The 21,354-nt window shown below is 36.6% G+C and overlaps 1 protein-coding gene across 4 annotated transcripts in view; it reads right to left on the bottom strand.

The window, feature by feature from the left end:
• VPS13C (vacuolar protein sorting 13 homolog C) overlaps positions 1–21,354 on the bottom strand; it is a 173,226-nt gene that overhangs the window by 84,127 nt on the left and 67,745 nt on the right. For all 4 annotated transcript variants that reach the window (XM_081507564.1, XM_081507565.1, XM_081507566.1 and 1 more), the window contains 12 exons: positions 17,431–17,560; positions 14,641–14,719; positions 13,826–13,965; positions 11,656–11,809; positions 10,675–10,754; positions 7,264–7,323; positions 5,807–5,969; positions 4,964–5,080; positions 3,840–3,943; positions 3,487–3,654; positions 2,701–3,005; positions 398–545 (listed from right to left, as the gene is read on the bottom strand). In XM_081507564.1, the coding sequence (XP_081363690.1) occupies positions 398–545; positions 2,701–3,005; positions 3,487–3,654; positions 3,840–3,943; positions 4,964–5,080; positions 5,807–5,969; positions 7,264–7,323; positions 10,675–10,754; positions 11,656–11,809; positions 13,826–13,965; positions 14,641–14,719; positions 17,431–17,560 (1,648 nt within the window). The remainder of the gene's footprint in view (positions 1–397; positions 546–2,700; positions 3,006–3,486; positions 3,655–3,839; positions 3,944–4,963; positions 5,081–5,806; positions 5,970–7,263; positions 7,324–10,674; positions 10,755–11,655; positions 11,810–13,825; positions 13,966–14,640; positions 14,720–17,430; positions 17,561–21,354) is intronic.

The following is a 21,354-nucleotide window of genomic DNA, read 5'->3' as shown; positions in this document are numbered from 1 at the left end:
AGCCTACCAGGCTCCTCCATCCATGGGATTTTCCAGGCAAGAGTACTGGAGTGGGGTGCCATTGCCTTCTCCGTATGGGTACTTAGATATCCCTAAAATAAAAGGTTGTGCATATAACATATAGAAGAAATAGAATTATAATATACTAATAATTTACAAGTAGATCTCTGCTAATGTGTACACACATATAACAAATTTAAAAGCTAAAGAACACTTAACTAAAGATTAAATTTTACTAAAAACAATGAAGATACTGTTGGACAATATCACACTGAAATTTTTCTTACAACAATCAGTAAAAAAAAAAAAAAAGTCCACATATCATTTGGATTTATAATGAGGAAATCTTCAGAGTCTCAACTTTCAATAACAAGGTTTTTTCCACTCATATACTCACATTCATTGACTCAAGATGTCCTTTAATTTCCACAACAGGCACCTTGTGGTACCAAGATGCAGCTAGATTCCGATTTACAAAAATCTCCAAGTTAATTGGGTGCAACAGCTGAATATCAGGATGGGAGATACCTGGCTGGATCACTGTCCTAATGTGAAATATAATTGATATATATGCATAAACACAGGGGTAAATGCAACATATCATTAAAAAAAACAGAAAGTCCAAAGTTGTTGCTCTAAATGCTGATTTGAAACACAATGCTGTTTTAGTGTTTTCTAAACTTGATTTATAGTTAATTTAACCTACAATGCACCGGCATGAACAGGTTAAAATACAGCTGACCTTTGAACAACATGGGGTGGGGTGGGGGGGTGGCTGGTGTTGACAATCCTCCATGCAATCATGTAACTTATACTTTTCCCTCCATATTTTGGTTCCTCTGTATATGCAGTTCCTCCACAACTGTGGCTCCAAACAACCATGGACTGTTAATACTGCACTATTTACCACTGGGAAAAAATCTGCTTATAAGCAGAATCATGCAGTTCAAACCCATGTTGTTCAAGGGTCAACTGTATATGATATACAATTAGCCTTTAAGAGAACTTTTTTCTTTAAACAGAAGATAGATGACAATAATTTTTAAAAAGAAACTGATACCACTGACAATATGGGGGAATTATTGATACAGTTATTCAAGGACTCATACATATGCTGGTACAGAGATTAGAGAAAAAAAATGGCGAGATGAAAAGCAAGCTATTTCTAAGTTTATAAAGCTCTTCACCAGGATTCTTTTCTTGACATGCCTTATAATCATTCCTTTTTTACTCAAGATAATTAAATATTCTTGGATGGGGTAGAAAATGATTTTAAAATGAATGGACACACTTTCAAATGTCCTCTGGTGTGAGACCAAGATACATCATAACTTACACAGCATTCCTGCCAAAAATGTAAGCTCAATTAAATCATGAGGAATCACTCAGACAAAACTGAGACTCGTTCCATTAAACAACTAGACTACACTCTTCAAACCTGTCATCATCATGAAAAACAAAGAAAGGCTAAAGAACTATTACAGAATAAAATGTCTATCAGTACAGAAATCCCTCTCACTAATACAAAATACAATTTAATGCCACATGTTACCATGGACTGAAGGGGAAATTCTTGGACCAACTGGTAAAATCTGAATATTGAACACATGTGCTATGTGCTCTGCCCATGGGATTTCCCAGGCAAGAGTACTGGAGTGGGCTGTCACACCCTCCTCCAGGGGATTTTCCTGACCCAGGGGCTGAACCTGCAACTCCTGTACTGCAGGTGGATTCTTTACCGCTGAGACAGTGGGCAAGCCCTATTGAACCCATATTGGATAATATATTATACCAATATTAAATTTCCAGAATTTGGTAACTGTGGTGATTATGTAAGAGGATTAAAGTCCTTGCTCTTAGGAGACACATGCTAAAGCATACAGGGGCAAAGGATAAGATATCTATTCTCAAATAGTTCAGCAAAAAATGTTTTAACTTCCAGTTATGAAATAAACCTTGGGGATGTAATGTATAGGATGGTGACTATAGTTAATATTACTATATTGTATATTTGAAAGTTGCTAAGACAGCACAACTTGAAAGTTCTCATAACAACAACAAAAAATTTCTGGAATATGTATGTTGACAAGTGTTAACTAGACTTACTGTGGTGACCATTTTGCAATACACACAAATATCAAATTGCTATGCTGTATATCTGAAACTAATATAATATTATCTGTCAATTATATCTCAATAAAAATTAAATTTTTAATTTTAAAATATTTTAAATAATAATAAGTACATACACAGAATTAAAGCAAACGTAAACAACTGGTGAATCCAGGTGAACTCACACTACTATTTTTTCAATTTGTCTGCAGGCTTGAGATTTTTCAAATTAAAAGTTGATTTAAAGGACTTCCCCCGTGGACCAGTGGTTAAGAATGCAGATTCATTGCATGAACCCATGCAATGGGACATGGGTTCAATCCCTGGTCAGGGAACTAGGATCCCACATGCCTTGGAGCAACTAAGCCCGTGCACCGCAATCAGAGAGCCTACGCATTCGAAAGCAAATCACGCATGACGCAACCAAGACCCAACATAGTCAAAAAAATAAATAAATATTTTAAAATAACTGATTTAAGATACTGTTCTATGCAACAGAAGTATCTTGAGTGTGCATTTCAACAGTCATAAAACTTCATAGACAATATTAAATAACACTTGAATACATAATTATTGAAAGAGCATTACCTAGAAAGCTTCAGTTCTGTTAGTTGCACATCCATTCTATCAATCACTGGAGGGTCTGAGTAGTTTTCACCAGATACCAGACTGAACTGATTCTGAACTCTGATTAACCCAAGATCAACCACTACTGCATTGGTGGAAATGGAAGACTGTGGAATGACTATAACTGGTGCTTTCAAATCAATATTGATGGAAACACGAAAGCTCCTCTGGGCAAAATCTTTCACACTTGTGGCGGCCTTTTCTGCAGCCTGAGCAGTAGCTGCACTCAGAGCCTCTTTCGCTGTCTGGAAATTGTTCAGGAAGTTCTGAAGACACAAAGTAAAAGGAAAAATTCAAACAGGAGGATAAGCACATCATTTCTAACACCATCTTCTTTTTATTTATGTGCTAATATTTTCCCAAGTAACTTTCAGTTGAGTTCTATTTTTCTAAAGTTAGGAAAGAATTACTGACTATCCATCCATATGCATGAGCTACCTGACAGTTACATAGAGTAATATGGCTGAGAAACAGAGAAAAAAATTATAATAGTTTTTACACTTGAGAATTTAGATTCACTATGTTCCAGCAAAAACAATTTCAGTTGTAGGCAGTGCTAGACAAAAGTCATTAAATGATTTCAACTGTTAAAGAGAGGTTTTGACCTCTACATTAATCCATAAATAACATCAATAATCAAATCAATGCACATCCTAAAATTCAAAGTTTTAAGATTGCAATCATAATTATCAGGTTTGTTTAAGTACTTCTCAGTCAAAAAAATCTATATATAAATGGTGACTTTACCAGAAGTGACATGAGGAATTTATGGAGATAGACAATCTGAATACAGCCAACACTGAGTGATACCACACCATCCACCTTGGACATGTCAGTATAGGAATCCCCCTCAGTAGCATCTGGATACAAATCCAAGTTAAAATGAAAGACTTCATTTCCCATTATTGACACAGCCTGAAAAGCAGAAATGTGGATGAACAATGACAATGACAAAATAAAATCTCTATTGAAAAGTGTTTATAATCATTATAGAAACATTTTTCTATCAAAATATATTTCATTAGCATTTAAAAAATAAAATATATTTTTAAAAAAATCTCTCATTCACCAAAAAATATTAATGATTTACTGCCACCTACTTTTTTATGAACTGTCTTAGGATCAACATCTGTTACAATAATATTTTCCAATCTGGCAAATAGTGACTGCTTTCTTGACTGAAGAGAAAGGGAAGAATCGAGTCCTGAAAAGAAGTGTATTATTTTAATTTCTATAGATACATAATAAGATCTTAACATTTTTCTTCTCTTGCATAACTTTATTTTGTAGGTGATATTTTTATAAATTTAGCAATGTCTGAACTCCCAATTGATAAGTGCAATATTAGATATTTTTGGTTTTATAAACAATGAAGCATATAAATTAATTAACAAATAATTATTTGAACTTTCAACCTTGTGAAGAAACTACACCTAGTGCAAATAGGTTATCTTAGGACTTTAGTAAATTCTTTATACCTTATATCCAGTCATTTACATGGAGACTATAAAAGTTTCATGAATCAACTTCAGATTAGTAGATGCACTGCCAGTTCAGAAAGAACAAAGAAAAAGCTTTTCTGAAAGCTAGAAAAACTAGGCTTTTCTGGGTCTTAAGTTCTACAAGAATTGTATTACACATATTCTTTACCTTTACCAGATCACAATGAGCTTGTAGAGATACAGTCAGAGAAAAAAGCTAGACTCATTTTAGCAGCTTTTGCCTAAAAGAACATAATGCGCTCTTAGGATTTGTTCTTCAGAAGGTTACTTTGTATTTGTACCAAGATAAAGCATATTCACAGACCTTAAACTGAATTCTGGGTTGACACTTAGCTCAGCTCATCAAGAGCATCCCTACACTGACATTAGAATTCCTTTCACCTCTGAGACAGCTCTTGTGTGTGCGTGCTCAGTTACTAAGTCGAGTTGGACTCTCTGTGACCCCATGGACTGCAGTGCACCAGGCTCCTCTGTCCATGGGCTTCTCCAGGCAAGAATACTGGAGAGGGTTGCCATTTCCTTCTTCAGAGACAACTCTCACAAAGGTCCAAATCACCAGTATATGTGGTTCAGCTCTTGAAGAGTTAAAAAGTATGCAGTCCAATTATGTCATAAAATAAGCCAGTTTTCAAAGCTCAGAGGCTTCCATTTGTGTATATGCTTTAGCACTGCAAAAGAAACCTTATCTTTTCAACAATTTTTAAGATCATGAGAACTTTTACCTTGAATCTTGATTTCAGCAATATTGTTCTTCTCATCGCAAACAACAACACAGAAAGCATTCAATTTGGCAAACAGCCTGAAGTGAATAATGTCACTGTCTTTAGAGGATACAATCACTGCAAATAAACAAAGCAATTCTATCACAGTGGGATTCTAGGATTATATATTCCATGAAGGTTTCTTCCCTATATTAAGTGTTCTGCTTAAAATAATTACAGAATTCTCAAGTTCTTAAAGATTCGAAACACTTTCTTGCTTTACATATTCTGTAGTTTGCATTTGCAATAGTGAGGTGTTACTTTTGTAATGTAAAAGCAAGAAAACATTTAAATAAATATAAGGACACTGAAACTCAAGGAAGTTAAATAATGTGCCTATGGTCCCATAGTTTAAGTAGCAGAGTCACGATCTGAACTGAGTTCTTTCTGATTCAAAAGCCGAGCTCTTTTCCAATTCAATGATATCCTTGCACCCTGGCCCTCATGTCTGTGGGTCTTGATTTCCCTATCTGCAAAATTTTAGATATGATTAATCCTCTATGGAGCCCATTCAGGAGCCACCAAGAGAGGAGGAAGAGCTCAAAATCAATACAGGTCTTCTTCCCTTAGTACTTTCATAAAGGCATCGCCCATCAACAACAAAACAAGAACAAAAACAGACATTAAAAAAAAAACAGTATTAATCAAATTTATCAGGCACCCATGAATGACTTAGTTTGAAGAAAAGAACCAAAGGAGGGGAAATGGCATGTAAATGACTGACTAGATGGTCTCTAAGATTCCCCATTTGGCTCTACAGTTCTACAACCCTTTCTAACAAGAAATAAACCATGTTTTTCATACCCTTCTGCAGAGCTGAATTTTTCTGCTGCTTTTCAGTAGAAACCTGTATGTCCTTGGTATCACTCATGTTTTGGCCATCTGATGGAATAATGGTTGTCAGGTAGTTAATAGAAGAGAGGAGAGCTTGTGTATGCAGCAACAGATTTAAAGATGAAAAAGCCACCTAGAAATATTTTAGAAAGAAAATTACTTTCCCAGGCTAGCTGTACCAGCAGTCTTCATATGATGAATGCAAAAGGCTCCTAACTAGGTTTGCATCACTGCCTTATACTGCTTGGAAGGAAGAAAGAGGAAAGGAAGACTTACAACACACAGTCCTTAAATAGGGACTAAATGCAGAATAAATTACACTTACTATATTTTGGGGATCAAGGTAACCTAATTACTCCACTTCCCAAGCCTAATTATCATAGAGTGTATAATCTGCCAGTAACGGTCATTCTAATATTCCACATATACATGCTTTTTTGAATCTTCAATGACTGTTTATTATGATTATATAAAATATATGTTAGCGCATGAAACTCCAGAATCACCACGTGTTACCCCTATGTCAAGAAATTATTTCAAATGTGATATGCACAAGATTTAAATATAAAAAATGCAATTATGAGTGACTCAGTCACTGATTTTTTACCACAATTATGATCTTATCATTAAAAAAAGAATACATAACTCATAGGAAAAAACATATTTTTTAAAACAATAACTTCAGAAAGCTAAAATAGTACACAAACTGCTTTAAAGAATATATGATTTTCTAAAAGCAAATTGATTGTTTTCTAATTTATTTGGCTCTACCAGGTCTTAGTTGCGGCATGCAGGATATCTAGCTCCCTGACCAGAGATCAAACCCAACCCCCTGCATTGGGAGCATGGAGTCCTAACCACTGGACCATCAGGGAAATACCAAAGTGAAATTTTTTTTAAAAACTCACTTTTTATTCAAAAGAATTTGTTTTCTTTGCTTCAAAACACTAAGTGGACATAAAAATTATTAAAAGGAAGAATCAATATTTAATAGATTCTCCCATGTCTCCAAGATACAATCTAAACTCATTTCTCCTTTTCTTTTTAATGCTTCCTAAAACAACATTTTGCCTCTTCTTCCTCTCTTTGACTACCTTAGTGTGGTTCCAGAGTACTCAACATCTCTCCTTGTATTTCACATTCTTTCTGAGCCCTGCATTAAATGATAGTGTCTGGTTTGCTCAGAATCCTGTTGGTTCTTTGTCAATTAAAGTTCCCTCATCTACAGCATTCCCTTCTTTAGAAAAAATCTGGATGTGACACAGTAAGTCAAAATAAGAGCATTATTATCCTGAATCATAAACACAGAGTATGAAAGACATTTATGAGGTTAATTTATAACTTCCAATGGTTCCTCAAAGGATACTTAAGACTTCCAGAGTAGGTTGTTTCCAAATAGGATGTAGTCTTTCAGTAGAATTTCTTACCTTAAATGTTTGTTCAGTTTTTTCAAAGGTAGTTTGAAAACTGGGACCATTCTTATCAGCCTAAAAAAAAAAAAAGTTCTAAGGAAGGAATTAAGGCCAAAGTAAACAAATCATTTACTTATAATCGTTAATTTATTTATATTCAGTTACAACTGTATTTTTAAATACATTATATATTTAATTTTATTATCATTATTTTAAAGTTACATCCAAATCTATTTATGGTAAGAGTACAAATTTGTCCTCCTCCTTTAAACAGAGGAGAGCATGGCATCACTCACTTCTGGGAAATGGCTAGGGATCAGAATGATAAACTATGAAGGCTAGAAGGTTTCAAGGTAGTCTAGCCCATCTGTGAGAAAGTGAAAGAAAGTGAAAGTCGCTTAGTCGTGTCCAACTCTTTGCAACCCCATGGTCTATACAGTCCATGGAATTCCCCAGGACAGAATACTGGAGTGGGTAGCCTTTCCCGTCTCCAGGGGATCTTCTCAACCCAGGGATCGAACCCAGGTCTCCCGCATTGCAGGTGGATTCTTTACCAGCTGAGTCACAAGGGAAGCCCAGCCCATCTATTACCTAATGTTTAAATCCCATTAGAAGGTCTTCAACAAGTCTATTTTAGGATATCTCCAGGAAAAGAAATCTCATTTTCTTAGAAATCCAAACTTTAGAGAACTTTGATTTAAAAGGAGTGTCTTCACACTGAATCAGAAACCCATCTCCCATTATAATTACCAACTGGTTCAAGTTCTGTCCCTTGTTCAGTTCAGTTCAGTCGCTCAGTCGTGTCCGACTTTTTGTGACCCCATGAATTGCAGCACGCCAGGCCTCTCTGTCCATCACCAACTCCCACAGTCTACCCAAACCCATGTCCATCGAGTCAGTGATGCCATCCAGCCATCTCATCCTCTGTCGTCCCCTTCTCCTCCCGCCCCCAATCCTACCCAGCATTAGGGTCTTTTCCAATGAGTCAACTCTTCGCATGAGGTGGCCAAAATATTGGAGTTTCAGCTTCAACATCAGACCTTCCAATGAACACCCAGGATTGATCTCTTTTAGAATGGATTGATTGGATCTCCTTGCAGTCCAAGGGACTCTCAAGAGTCTTCTCCAACACCACACTTCAAAAGCATCAATTCTGCGGCGCTCAGCTTTCTTCACCGTCCAACTCTCACATCCATACATGACCACTGGAAAAACCATAGCCTTGACTAGATGGACTTTTGTTGGCAAAGTAATGTCTCTGCTTTTAAATATGCTATCTAGGTTGGCCATAACCTTCCTTCCAAGGAGTAAGCGTCTTTTAATTTCATGGCTGCAGTCACCATCAGCAGTGATTCTGGAGCCCAAAAAAATTAAGTCTGACACTGTTTCCACTGTTTCCCCATCTATTTCCAATGAAGTGATGGGACCAGATGCCATGATCTTAGTTTTCTGAACGTTGAGCTTTAAGCCAACTTTTTCACTCTCCTCTTTCACCTTCATCAAGAGGCTCTTTAGTTCTTCTTCACTTTCTGCCATAAGGGTGGTGTCATCCGCATATCTGGGGTTATTGATATTTCTCCCGGCAATCTTGATTCCAGCTTGTGCATCTTCCAGCCCAGCGTTTCTCATGATGTACTCTGCATATAAGTTAAATAAGCAGGGTGACAATATACAGCCTTGACGTACTCCTTTTCCTATTTGGAACCAGTCTGTTGTTCCATGTCCAGTTCTAACTGTTGCTTCCTGACCTGCATACAGGTTTCTCAAGAGACAGGTCAGATGGTCTGGTATTCCCATCTCTTTCAGAATTTTCCACAGTTTATTGTGATCCACACAGTCAAAGGCTTTGGCATAGTCAATAAAGCAGAAATAGATGTTTTTCTGGAACTCTCTTGCTTTTTCGATGATCCAGCGGATATTGGCAATTTGATCTCTGGTTCCTCTGCCTTTTCTAAAACCAGCTTGAACATCTGGAAGTTCACGGTTCACGTATTGCTGAAGCCTGGCTTGGAGAATTTTGAGCATTACTTTACTAGCATGGGAGATGAGTGCAATTGTGCGGTAGTTTGAGCATTCTTTGGCATTGCCTTTCTTTGGGATTGGAACGAAAACTGACCTTTTCCAGTCCTGTGGCCACTGCTGAGTTTTCCAAATTTGCTGGCATATCGAGTGCAGCACTTTCACAGCATCACCTTTGAGGATCTGAAATAGCTCAACTGGAATTCCATCACCTCCACTAGCTTTGTTCGTAGTGATGCTTTCTAAGGCCCACTTGACTTCACATTCCAGGATGTCTGGCTCTAGGTGAGTGATCACACCATCGTGATTATCTGGGTCGTGAAGATCTTTTTTGTACAGTTCTTCTGTGTATTCTTGCCACTTCTTAATATCTTCTGCTTCTTTAGGTCCATACCATTTCTGTCCTTTATCGAGCCTATCTTTGCATGAAATGTTCCTTTGATATCTCTAATTTTCTTGAAGAGATCTCTAGTCTTTCCCAATCTGTTGTTTTCCTCTATTTCTTTGCACTGATCGCTGAGGAAGGCTTTCTTATCTCTCCTTGCTATTCTTTGGAACTCTGCATTCAGATGGGAATATCTTTCCTTTTCTCCTTTGCTTTTCGCTTCTCTTCTCTTCCCAGCTATCTATCTGTAAGGCCTCTTCAGACAGCCATTTTGCTTTTTTGCATTTCTTTTCCATGGGGATTTTCTTGATCCCTGTCTCCTCGGGAATACATAAATTCAAAGTTTTATCTCCTGTGAGAAGCCTTCTGGCTAGATCAGTATCTCTGCCTCCCCACTCCCACAACGCTTTGTGTTCTTCCTTATTAAAGAATCAAACACATTATATTTTAATTGTTGTTTACCTATCTCCCTACTGGTCTACATAGTCCTTAAGAATAGAGAATGTTTTCCATCTCTGTATCCCAAATGCGTAACAGAATCTGACACAAAAGACATTCAATAAATAGGTATTGAATGATCAAACAAATCAACTAATCTTGAATGAAACTAAAGGCCATCAGTTCCTGCAGCATTCTTCATATACATACTTTTGAGTCCCTTCCAAGCCCTGGCAGTTCTCTACTCAATCAAATCCAATTTGACTGCATCCTTCTGAGGTAGGCTACCCAGCCAAATGTCACCTACACAAGCAATGAATGCAGGTAGATGAATGTGCCCCAGAAGATAGGAGAACTTATTTCATCCCAGGCTTCCATCTTTGTAGACAAGAAGCCTGGCATTGTAAAATCCTAGTCCTGTACTTGAGAGAGAAAGAAGGTGTACAATGGAAAGAGAAACAGTAGATATCCCTGTGATTCAAAGCTATGACACAAAACAAGAGCCTTTAATAATCTACTCTCATCTTTTCCCTCCCAGAGGATAGAGTATTAAAATAAATATATAAACATTCTATGACCCTTACCTTAATGTACTCCACTTTTAAAAGATCTAACCCAGGTTTGTCAGAAGAGCTAATCAAGTGAAGTGGCTTCTTTTTAGATCCTGGATTAAAGAAAAAGAAAAAAAAAACTATTTCAAATAAACTGGTAACAGGTACTACCAGATGTCCTCTATTCCCTCATGGAGATATACCAGTCACTGCCTCCAGAAGCCAGGGAGGGAGACGTGATTTAGCCACTGTATTATCCATCTTTTATTATTTGCAGTCTTATAACTCCTGTTTATGAGATAGCTCAGAATTTTCCACTGGAATAATCTTCTCTAAGGGAAATAATAGCCTAGGAAATTACTGTGGATTCATTCCTTCATTCCTCAAACATCCAATGAGTACACAAGATGTACCCTGGAACGAATAAACCATAAAAGCTACTGAGAGAATTAATTTTATGTCCCATCATTTTAATTTTTATAACCTGATGCTGTTTCTGATATACAAACACTATTGAATTGAAAGAATAAGGATTTCAATATTATAAGACCAGAGATAAATTCTAAGGTTTGCCATTCATAAAATGCATAATCTTGAGTAAGCCACTTAATCTCTCTCTATTTAACCTTCCTTTGTTTGTAAAATGGGAGTAATACACCCTAGATAATGGGGATTGATATGGACTCTCTGAGGCAGAAGATCATAGTAGTGATCTTCTAGGGCCAGATTTCTAGGGTTTTAATCATGGTTCAGCCACTAACTAGCTGTGTGATCTTGGGTAAATTATGTAACCAATTTATAACTTCATTTCCTCTTGTGTAAGCTAGAGATAATACCACTGCCTATCTCATAGCATTGTTACAAGGGTTAAATGAGTTAATATTTATAAGATGCTTAGAACAGTTCTAGCTATTATTTACTATAATTATTACTAAATAAACATAAGTGTTTCATATACTCAGAAGTGATACTAAAGCTGTTATTGTCTATTATTTCTATTTTTATGGCTATTACCTTGAATTTCATGGTAATCCAAGCTGATTTTCTTTAAATAAGATACCGCGGTTAAATCAAATGTTCTCATTGTAGCCTCTGTTCCTAACTGAGTAACATTAAACACTAGAATTGTATCTTCTTCCTTCTGTTGTTTGGTAAATTCCAGAATCACCTAAAACAATCAAGATAGCCAAAGAAAGTACTTTGAATCATACTTAAAATAAAAACACAAAATCCTTCTTCATATATATCGTCAAGACAACAGTAAAAATTTTGCTTATACTCTTCTATTACCATCAAGCTATTTACCATGATTGGATGTTATCATCTTAAACTCTATAATTGAGAATATAACTACATCTATCTAGAAATTGTGATGAAATTTTATAACCTTATTGATTTACCCTTTTAATTTAGTAAAACTAGAACTACATGAATTCTTCCTCAATACGATTTTCTAAAACCTATACCTCAAAGCTAAAAGTCATGTTTGGTGATAAAAGAATCATCACCATTAATGTAAAAAGTAAGACAAGGATGTTTACTATTACACTACTATCCAGATTTACTGCAAAAATGACAGTCAGTATATTTAGCCAACAAAAATAAAACATATATGTTTTTAAAAACATGCAAGCTCTTTGATCTCCATCAAGAGATGGAGGTCTTTGCCCCCTCCCTTAGAATTTGGGCAGGGTTATACTGCTTCCATCAACAGAATACAGAGTACTATAAGGATTTCCAAAGTCAAAAGGCCATGAAACATCAACCTAGGCTTTCTCATTCTGGGGGAAGCTAGTTGCCAGATTAAAAGTTCAACTACCCTGAAGCTGCCATGCTCATGAGGCCAAGAGTTGGCACTGTGGTCAGCAATGCCAGCTGAGCCCCCAATCAAGATCCAGTATCGACTGCCAGCCTCATGAATCAGCCATCTCTGAGGCCCTCTGAGTGTTCATTCAGGTCACTGCTACTTCAGTCAAATCTGACTAAAAGCACATGAAAGACCACATGCAAAAATTACTAAATGGGCTCTTTCAGAATTCCCAACCCACCAAACTGTTAGCAAGATAAAATCATTGTTTTGGACTACTACATGTTGGGAAAATCTATAAGCCAGCCACAGTAACTAGAATAATACAAATGCCAGGAAAAAAAAGCAAAAACTAATATTATCAGCTGTGATATAAACATATATCTAAGAAAAGTCCGAGTGTCAACTGAAAAGCAGAAACAGTAAAACAGTCCTATAAGATAATTCAATACACAATTGAGATACAAAAATAAATTTCAAATAAATCAGTAATTTAAATGAAAGCATTCAAATCATATAATAATAAATAAAATCATGCATAAATATTTTTGTTATTGTTCAGCTGCTCAGTTGTGTCCAATTCTTTGTGACCCCATGGACCGCAACACACCAGGCTTCCCCTTCCTACACTATCTCCCAGAGTTTGCTCAAACTCACGTCTATTGAGGCAATGATGCCATCCAACCATCTCATCCTCTGTCTCCCCTTCTCCTCCTGCACTAAATCTTTACAGCATCTTTACAGCTCTTTTCCAATGAGCTCTTCACATCAAGTGGCAAAAGTACTGGAGCTTCAGTTTCAGTATCAGTCCTTCAAATGAATATTGAACATTCATATGAACATTCAGGAAACGAGTATTTCTTTTAGGATTGACTGGTTTGTTCTCCTTGGAACTGTAACCTCTTTTTTTCCCCCAAATAAAAATATGCTGTGAATGTCGCTCCATGTCAATGTTTCCTTTTATTATCACATGACTTAATGACTGTAAAGACAATGCTGCAAATTTAGGTTGCTTGCATTTTTCTAAACTATAAGCATGAAAATAAACTATATTATTTAGATTAAAAGTTGAAAAAACTGAGTAAATATGTCACAGAAATTTTCTATAGAAAAGAAAATCCTAATTGAGTCTCAAGCTTTTCCAGACTAGATCAGATATACTGTAGATCACACATATCAGTTCTTACAAAATAACATTTTATTTTCATAGAACTGTGTGTGTGTGTGTGTGTGTGTGTACACACATGCATGCGTGTGTGGCATTAGGGAAGATAGAATACCACATTTTAAATATATTTAATGTTTGGGTCTAGCATGAGACAGTTTATAAGGACAGCGGTAACAAGAATATATTTATGGACAAACAAATATACATACCTCTTTAACTTCAAACTTTAGTAGAAGATTAATGAGCTCCTCATTTGGGGCCTCAGGAACTTTTCTTACATCTGATGCTTTCGTACTTTTACTAGGCTGTATGTCTCCATCCTCAGCATCAAAATACTCATCATCAGATTCTAAAGGAAGAAAACTGAGTTGAGAGAATGTCCATTGAAAACTGCGTAAAACACTCAAACTGAAATAACTCAAAAGTAAACTTCGTTAGACACAACCTTCATATTCAGAATCATAACACAGCTTCTTTCTAAGTCCACAAAGTGACTCAACCTGGCATGGGAAAATCATATATAAAATCAAATCGCCTTTCTATTTCCTTCTTCAACATCTCTGATTGCTTTTCACTTCAGCTTATTCATTCACTTTTCAATAAAATATTTATTGGGTATCATCTATCACGTATCAGTCTGTACCAGCCACTAAGGATACCAGAGTGCCCAGGACAGACATTATCCTTGCCTTCATAAAGTTTACATTCCAGTTCTAAATCAAAAAAGATCAGTTTGACCAGAGATAAAGAAAAGACTCAAGTAGAGATCAGGGCCAAAAAAAAAAAAAAGCTTATTTAGAATCTTAAACACTATCAATCACAAAAACATTTTCATACAAACAAAGAAACTCAGCCTTAAATAAAAATAAATGATTCAAAGTCTCACTGTTGGTTAGTAGCACAACTAGAAATAAAACCAGTCAATTACTACAACACTTTCACAATTCTTTTATTTTCTCAAAATTGTATTTCAATATACTAATTTATAGATTTTGTTTAATAAAGAACATTTTACTCTCCTTACCTGATTCAACGCCATCCAGCAACAAGGGCGTACCAAGTAGGTCTTTTGTTCTAGTTGATATAATAGGAATTGAGGATACCTAGCAAATAATACAAAAAATTTTCTAAACATACTAATTTGCAAATATACATAAATGAGATAAATACTGAAAAAGTAATAGAAGTGAGTGAGAGCTAGAAAGACACATATACAGCACACAAATCTTCCAACAAAGCACACTTTACAGTCAACTAACTAATGGTTGGCTGGAGTTGACTTATTATTAAGACTACCACTTGCATTTAAAAGGGCAGAATCATGTATAACTAGTAGCTAAGTTTGCCTATTATTGCATCATTCAGTTGCTGTCTGTTACAACATTAACCCTACATCTTTTTCACAGGTTTCTGGAAAACAGTATCAATATTAGTTGGCTATCTCAAATTTCATTTCAAAATACATGAAAGCCCAACATATATTTTGTTATAAAGATCAATTCCAAGTAAAGTGATCTAGGACTTTTAAGTCGAACACATACGAAAACTTTATAATGATCATTATGTTTTGCAACATTTTAAAGAAGATTTCTATATCTCTAGTTCAGTTCAGTCTCTCAGTTGTATCCGACTCTTTGCAACCCCATGGACTGCAGTACACCAGGCTTCCCTGTCCATCACCAACTTCCGGAGCTTACTAAAACTCATGTCCATCAAGTCGATGATGCCATCCAACCACCTCATCCTCTGTCGTCCCCTTCTCCTGCCTTCAATCTTTCCCAGAATCAGGGTCTTTTCAAATGAGTCAGTTCTTCTCATCAGGTGGCCATAGTATTGGAGTTTCAGCTTCAGCATCAGTCCTTCCAATGAATATTCAGGACTGATTTCCTTTAGGATTGACTGGTTGGATCTCCTTGCTGTCCAAAGGACTCTCAAGAGTCTTCTCCAACACCACAGTTCAAAAGCATCAATTCTTCAGTGCTCAGCTTTCTTTATAGTCCAACTCTCACATCCATACATGACTACTGTAAAAAACATAGCTTTGACTAGATGGACCTTTGTTGGCAAAGTAATGTCTCTGCTTTTTAATATGCTGTCTAGGTTGCTCATAACTTTTCTTCCAAGGAGCAAGCTTCTTTTAATTTTATGGCTGCAATCACCATCTGCAGTGATTTTGGAGCCCCCCAAAATTAAGTCTGTCACTGTTTCCATTGTTTCCCCATTTATTTGCCATGAAGTGATGGGACTGGATGCCATGATCTTAGTTTTCTGAATGTTGAGTTTTAAGCCAACTTTTTCACTCTCCTCTTTCACTTTTATCAAGAGGCTCTTTAGTTCTTCTTCACTTTCTGCCATAAGAGTGGTGTCATCTGCATATCTGAGGTTATTGATATTTCTCCCGGCAATCTTGATTCCAGCTTCTCCTTCATCCAGTCTAGCATTTCTCATGATGTTCTCTGCATATAAGTTAAATAAGCAGGGTGACAACATACAGCCTTGATGTACTCCTTTCCCAATTTAGAAACAGTCTGTTGTTTCACGTCCAATTCTAACTGTTGCTTCTTGATCTGCATACAGATTTCTCAGGAGGCAGGTCAGATGGTTTGGTATTCCCATCTCTTTAAGAATTTTCCACAGTTTACTGTGATCCACAGTCAAAGGCTTTGGCATAGTCAATAAAGCAGAAATAGATATTTTTCTGGAACTCTCTTGCTTTTTCGATGATCCAGTGGATGTTGGCAATTTGATCTCGGGCTCCTCTGCATTTTCTAAATCTAGCTTGAACATCTGGAAGTTCACGGTTCACGTACTGTTGAAGTCTTGTTTGGAGAATTTTGAGCATTACTTTGCTAGCATGTGAGATGAGTGCAATTGTGCGGTAGTTTGAGCATTCTTTGGCATTGCCTTTCTTTGGGATTGGAATGAAAACTGACCTTTTCCAGTCTTGTGGCCACTGCTGAGGTTTCCAAATTTGCTGGCATATTGAGTGCGGCACTTTCACAGCATCATCATTTACAATTTAAAATAGCTCAACTGGAATTCCATCACCTCCTCTAGCTTTGTTCCTAGTGATGCTTCCTAAGGTCCACCTGACTTCGCATTCTAGGATGTCTGGCTCTAGGTGAGTGATCATATCATTGTGGTTATCTGGGTCATGAAGATCTTTTTTGTATAGTTCTTCTGTGTATTCTTGCCACCTCTTCTTAATATCTTCTGCTTCTATTAGGTCCATACCATTTCTGTCCTTTATTGAGCCCATCTTTGCATGAAATGTTCCCTTGGTACCTCTAATTTTCCTGAAGCGATCTCTCGTCTTTCCCATTCTATTGTTTTCCTCTATTTCTTTGCACTGATCACTGAGGAAGGCTTTCTTATCTCTCCTTGCTATTCTTTGGAATGCTGCATTCAAATGGGTATATCGTTCCTTCTCTCCTTTGCCTTTCGCATCTTTTCTTTCTCAGCAATTTGTAAGGCCTCCTCAGACAGCAATGTCTGGCTTCTATGTCTACTTTTACTTAAAACACATTTCCTAAAAGTGAAAACATTTTTCCTTTCATTTATGTATTTTTGTTTCTGTTATTCCCTACAAGAGACTTTATATCATCACTCCAAAACAGTAGCAAACATAGGCTAGTCTTTATTTATTTATTTACTCAGTGTACAGAATCAACTACAATAAACCTCAAAAATGTATCACATAAATGAAACTGGCTGTAAACAATACTGAAAAATAAAACAGCTCACAAAAAGATGGAAAAAACTCACCATATATAAAAATGTAAAGATATTTAGAATTTTTATTATCTCCATTTACCTGTTTCTCTGGAGACTGTGCAGATGATTTCTGTGGCAAGGGTATACTGTTAATCAAACACAGCACATTTTTCATCTTCTCGTCAGAAATTCTCACGTGCATTAGAGGTAGCCCACCGGATACCTTAAATCTAAAAACATAATTAATTAAACTCTAAGGTTTCAAGGTCCAGCTTCGCTATACTATGGAAGAAGGAAGGGAGTGGAGAGGAGATTACCTTGTGGGATCAAAGTTACCTTGGATATGTTTTAATCTAATTACATTAATGTCTCAACACTGTCAGGGAATAGGAAGTTCTATGTGAGCCAAGCTTTGTATCCTTCTCAATGGCAACCCACTTCAGTACTTTTGACTGGAAAATCCCAAGGACGGAGGAGTCTGGTGGGCTGCAGTCCATGGGGTCGCTAAGAGTCAGACATGACTGAGCGACTTCACTTTCACTTTTCACTTTCACGCATTGGAGAAGGAAATGGCAACCCACTCCAGTACTCTTGCCTGGAGAATCCCACGGACGCCAGAGCCTGGTAGGCTGCAGTCCATGCGGTAGCAAAGAGTCAGGCACGAATGAGCAACTTCACTTTCACTAAGCAGCCAAACTATCTTAAGGAAAACTTATTTTTTAGGAAGATATTGTGAACACAAATCGTCTATGTTTTAAAACCTAAAACACTGTATATAACTTATTTGCTGATGTTAAAGATTTGTCATTCTAAACATCAAAGAGTACCCACCCCATCATTCTCTACCTCCTCACCTCCCTTTAATTAATTTTATAGCATTTGTCAGCACCTGACATAGTATTAAATGTCCCCACAGAAAGAAAACTCCAGGCCCAAGAGGTTTCACTGGCAAATTCTACAAAACGTTTATGGAGGAAAAAAACACCAATTCTACACAACTTCCCTCCCTGAGGTCTGATACACTGATACCAAAACAAGAAACTAAAAGCACAGGTCAATCACAAGCACGGAAATTGAAACATAATCAGAAATCTTCCAGCAAACAAAAGCCCAGGACCAGATGGCTTCACAGCTGAATTCTACCAAAAATTTAGAGAAGAGCTAACACCTATCCTACTCAAACTCTTCCAGAAAACTGCAGAGGAAAGGTAAACTTCCAAACTCATCCTATGAGGCCACCATCACCCTAATAACAAAACCTGACAAAGATGCTACAAAAAAAGAAAACTATAGGCCAATATCACTGATGAACATAGATGCAAAAATCCTTAACAAAATCCTAGCAAACAGAATCCAACAACATATTAAAAAGATCATACATCATGACCAAGTGGGCTTTATCCCAGGGATGCAAGGATTCTTCAATATCTGCAAATCAATCAGTGTAATACAACACATAAAAAAGTTGAAAAATAAAAACCATATGATTATTTCAATAGATGCAGAGAAAGCCTTTGACAAAATGCAACATCCATTTATGATAAAAACCCTTCAAAAAGCAGGATTAGAAGGAACATACCTTAGCATAATAAAAGTTATATATGACAAACCCATGGCAAACATTATCCTAAATGGTGAAAAGCTGAAAGCATTTCCCCTAAAATCAGGAACAAGACAAGGGTGCCCACTCTCACCACTACTATTCAACATAGTTTGGGAAGTCTTGGCCACAGCAATCAGAACAGAAAAAGAAATAAAAGGAATCCAGATTGGAAAAGAAGAAGTCAAACTCTCACTGTTTGCAGATGATATGATCCTCTACATAGATAACTCTAAAGACTCCACCAGAAAATTACTAGAGCTAATCAATGAATATAGTAAAGTTGCAGGATATGAAATTAACACACAGAAATCTCTTGCATTCCTATACACTAACAATGAGAAAACAGAAACAGAAATTAAGGAAACAATTCCATTCACCATCGCAATGAAAAGAATAAAATACTTAGGAATATATCTACCTAAAGAAACAAAAGACCTGTATATAGAAAACTATAAAACACTGGTGAAAGAAATCAAAGAGGACACAAATACATGCAGAAATATACCATGTTCACGGATCGGAAGAATCAATATAGTGAAAATGAGTATACTACCCAAAGCAATCTATAGATTCAATGCAATCCCTATCAAGCTTCCAACGGTATTCTTCAGAGAAGTAGAACAAATAATTTCACAATTTGTATGGAAATATAAAAAACCTTGAATAGCCAAAGCAATCTTGAGAAAGAATAGAACAGGAGGAATCAACCTGCCTGACTTCAGGCTCTACTACAAAGCCACAGTCATCAAGACAGTATGGTACTGGCACAAGGACAGAAATATAGATTAAAGGAACAAAATAGAAAGCCTAGAGATAAATCCACACACCTATGGACACCTTATCTTTGACAAAGGAGGCAGGAATATACAATGGAGAAAAGACAATCTCTTTAACAAGTGGTGCTGGGAAAACTGGTCAACCACTTCTAAAAGAATGAAACTAGAACACTTTCTAACACCATACACAAAAATAAACTCAAAATGGATTAAAGATCTCAATGTAAGACCAGAAACTATAAAACTCCTAGAGGAAAACATAGGCAAAACACTCTCCGACATAAACCACAGCAGGATCCTCTATGACCCACCTCCCAGAATATTGGAAATAAAAGCAAAAATAGACAAATGGGACCTAATTAAAATTAAAAGCTTTTGCACAACAAAGGAAACTATAAGCAAGGTGAAAAGACAGCCTTCGGAATGGGAGAAAATAATAGCAAACGAAGCAACAGACAAACAAGTAATCTCAAAAATATACAAGCAACTCTTGCAGCTCAATTCCAGAAAAATAAACGACACAATCAAAAAGTGGGCCAAAGAACTAAACAGACACTTCTCCAAAGAAGACATACAGATGGCTAACAAACACATGAAAAGATGCTCAACATCACTCGTTATCAGAGAAATGCAAATCAAAACCACAATAGGGTACCATTTCATGCCCGTCAGAATGGCTGCTATCCAAAAGTCTACAAGCAATAAACGCTGGAGAGAGTGTGGAGAAAAGGGAACCCTCTTACATTGTTGGTGGGAATGCAAACTAGTACAGTCACTATGGAGAACAGTGTGGAGATTCCTCAAGAAACTGGGAATAGAACTGCCATATGACCCAGCAATCCCACTGCTGGGCATACACACGGAGGAAACCAGAATTGAAAGAGACACGTGTACCCCAGTGTTCATCACAGCACTGTTTATAATAGCCAGGACATGGAAGCAGCCTAGATGCCCATCAGCAGACGAATGGATAAGGAAGCTGTGGTACATATACAGAATGGAATATTACTCAGCCATTAAAAAGAATACATTCGAATCAGTTCTAATGAGGTGGATGAAACTGGAGCCTATTATACAGAGTGAAGTAAGCCAGAAAGAAAAACACAGTATACTAACACATATATATGGTATTTAGTCAATCGGTAAAGATAACCCTGTATGCGAGACATCAAAAGAGACACAGATAAAAAGAACAGTATTATGGACTCCATGGGAGAGGGCAAGGATGGGATGATATGGGAGAATGGCACTGAAGCATGTAAATTATCATATGTGAAACGAATCGCCAGTCCAGGTTCAATGCATGATACAGGGTTGCTCAGGGCTGGTGCACCGGGATGACCCGGAGGGATGGGATGGGGAGGGAGGTGGAAGGGGGGTTCTGGAAGAGGAAAACATGTACACCCATGGTAGATTCATGTCAATGCATGGTGAAACAAATACAATATTGTAAAGTTAAAACATAGAAAATAAACTAATTAAAAAAAAAACTTTTTTTAAATCCTTTTAAAATAAAAACATTAATGGAAAAAAAAAAAGCACATGTCAATAGCCCTCATAAACAGAGATGTAAGGTTTTAAAACTTCATGACAAAATTTTATCAAGCAATTTCAACATTTAAAAGAATAATACATTACTACTAAA

Source organism: Giraffa tippelskirchi, chromosome 7 (genome assembly GCF_054371585.1).
Source record: "Giraffa tippelskirchi isolate mGirTip1 chromosome 7, T2T-mGirTip1v1.2.pri, whole genome shotgun sequence".
In the NCBI taxonomy this organism is placed as follows: domain Eukaryota; kingdom Metazoa; phylum Chordata; class Mammalia; order Artiodactyla; family Giraffidae; genus Giraffa; species Giraffa tippelskirchi.
Note: the sequence above shows the minus strand (reverse complement) of the source record. Positions and strands in the feature narration are given on the sequence as shown.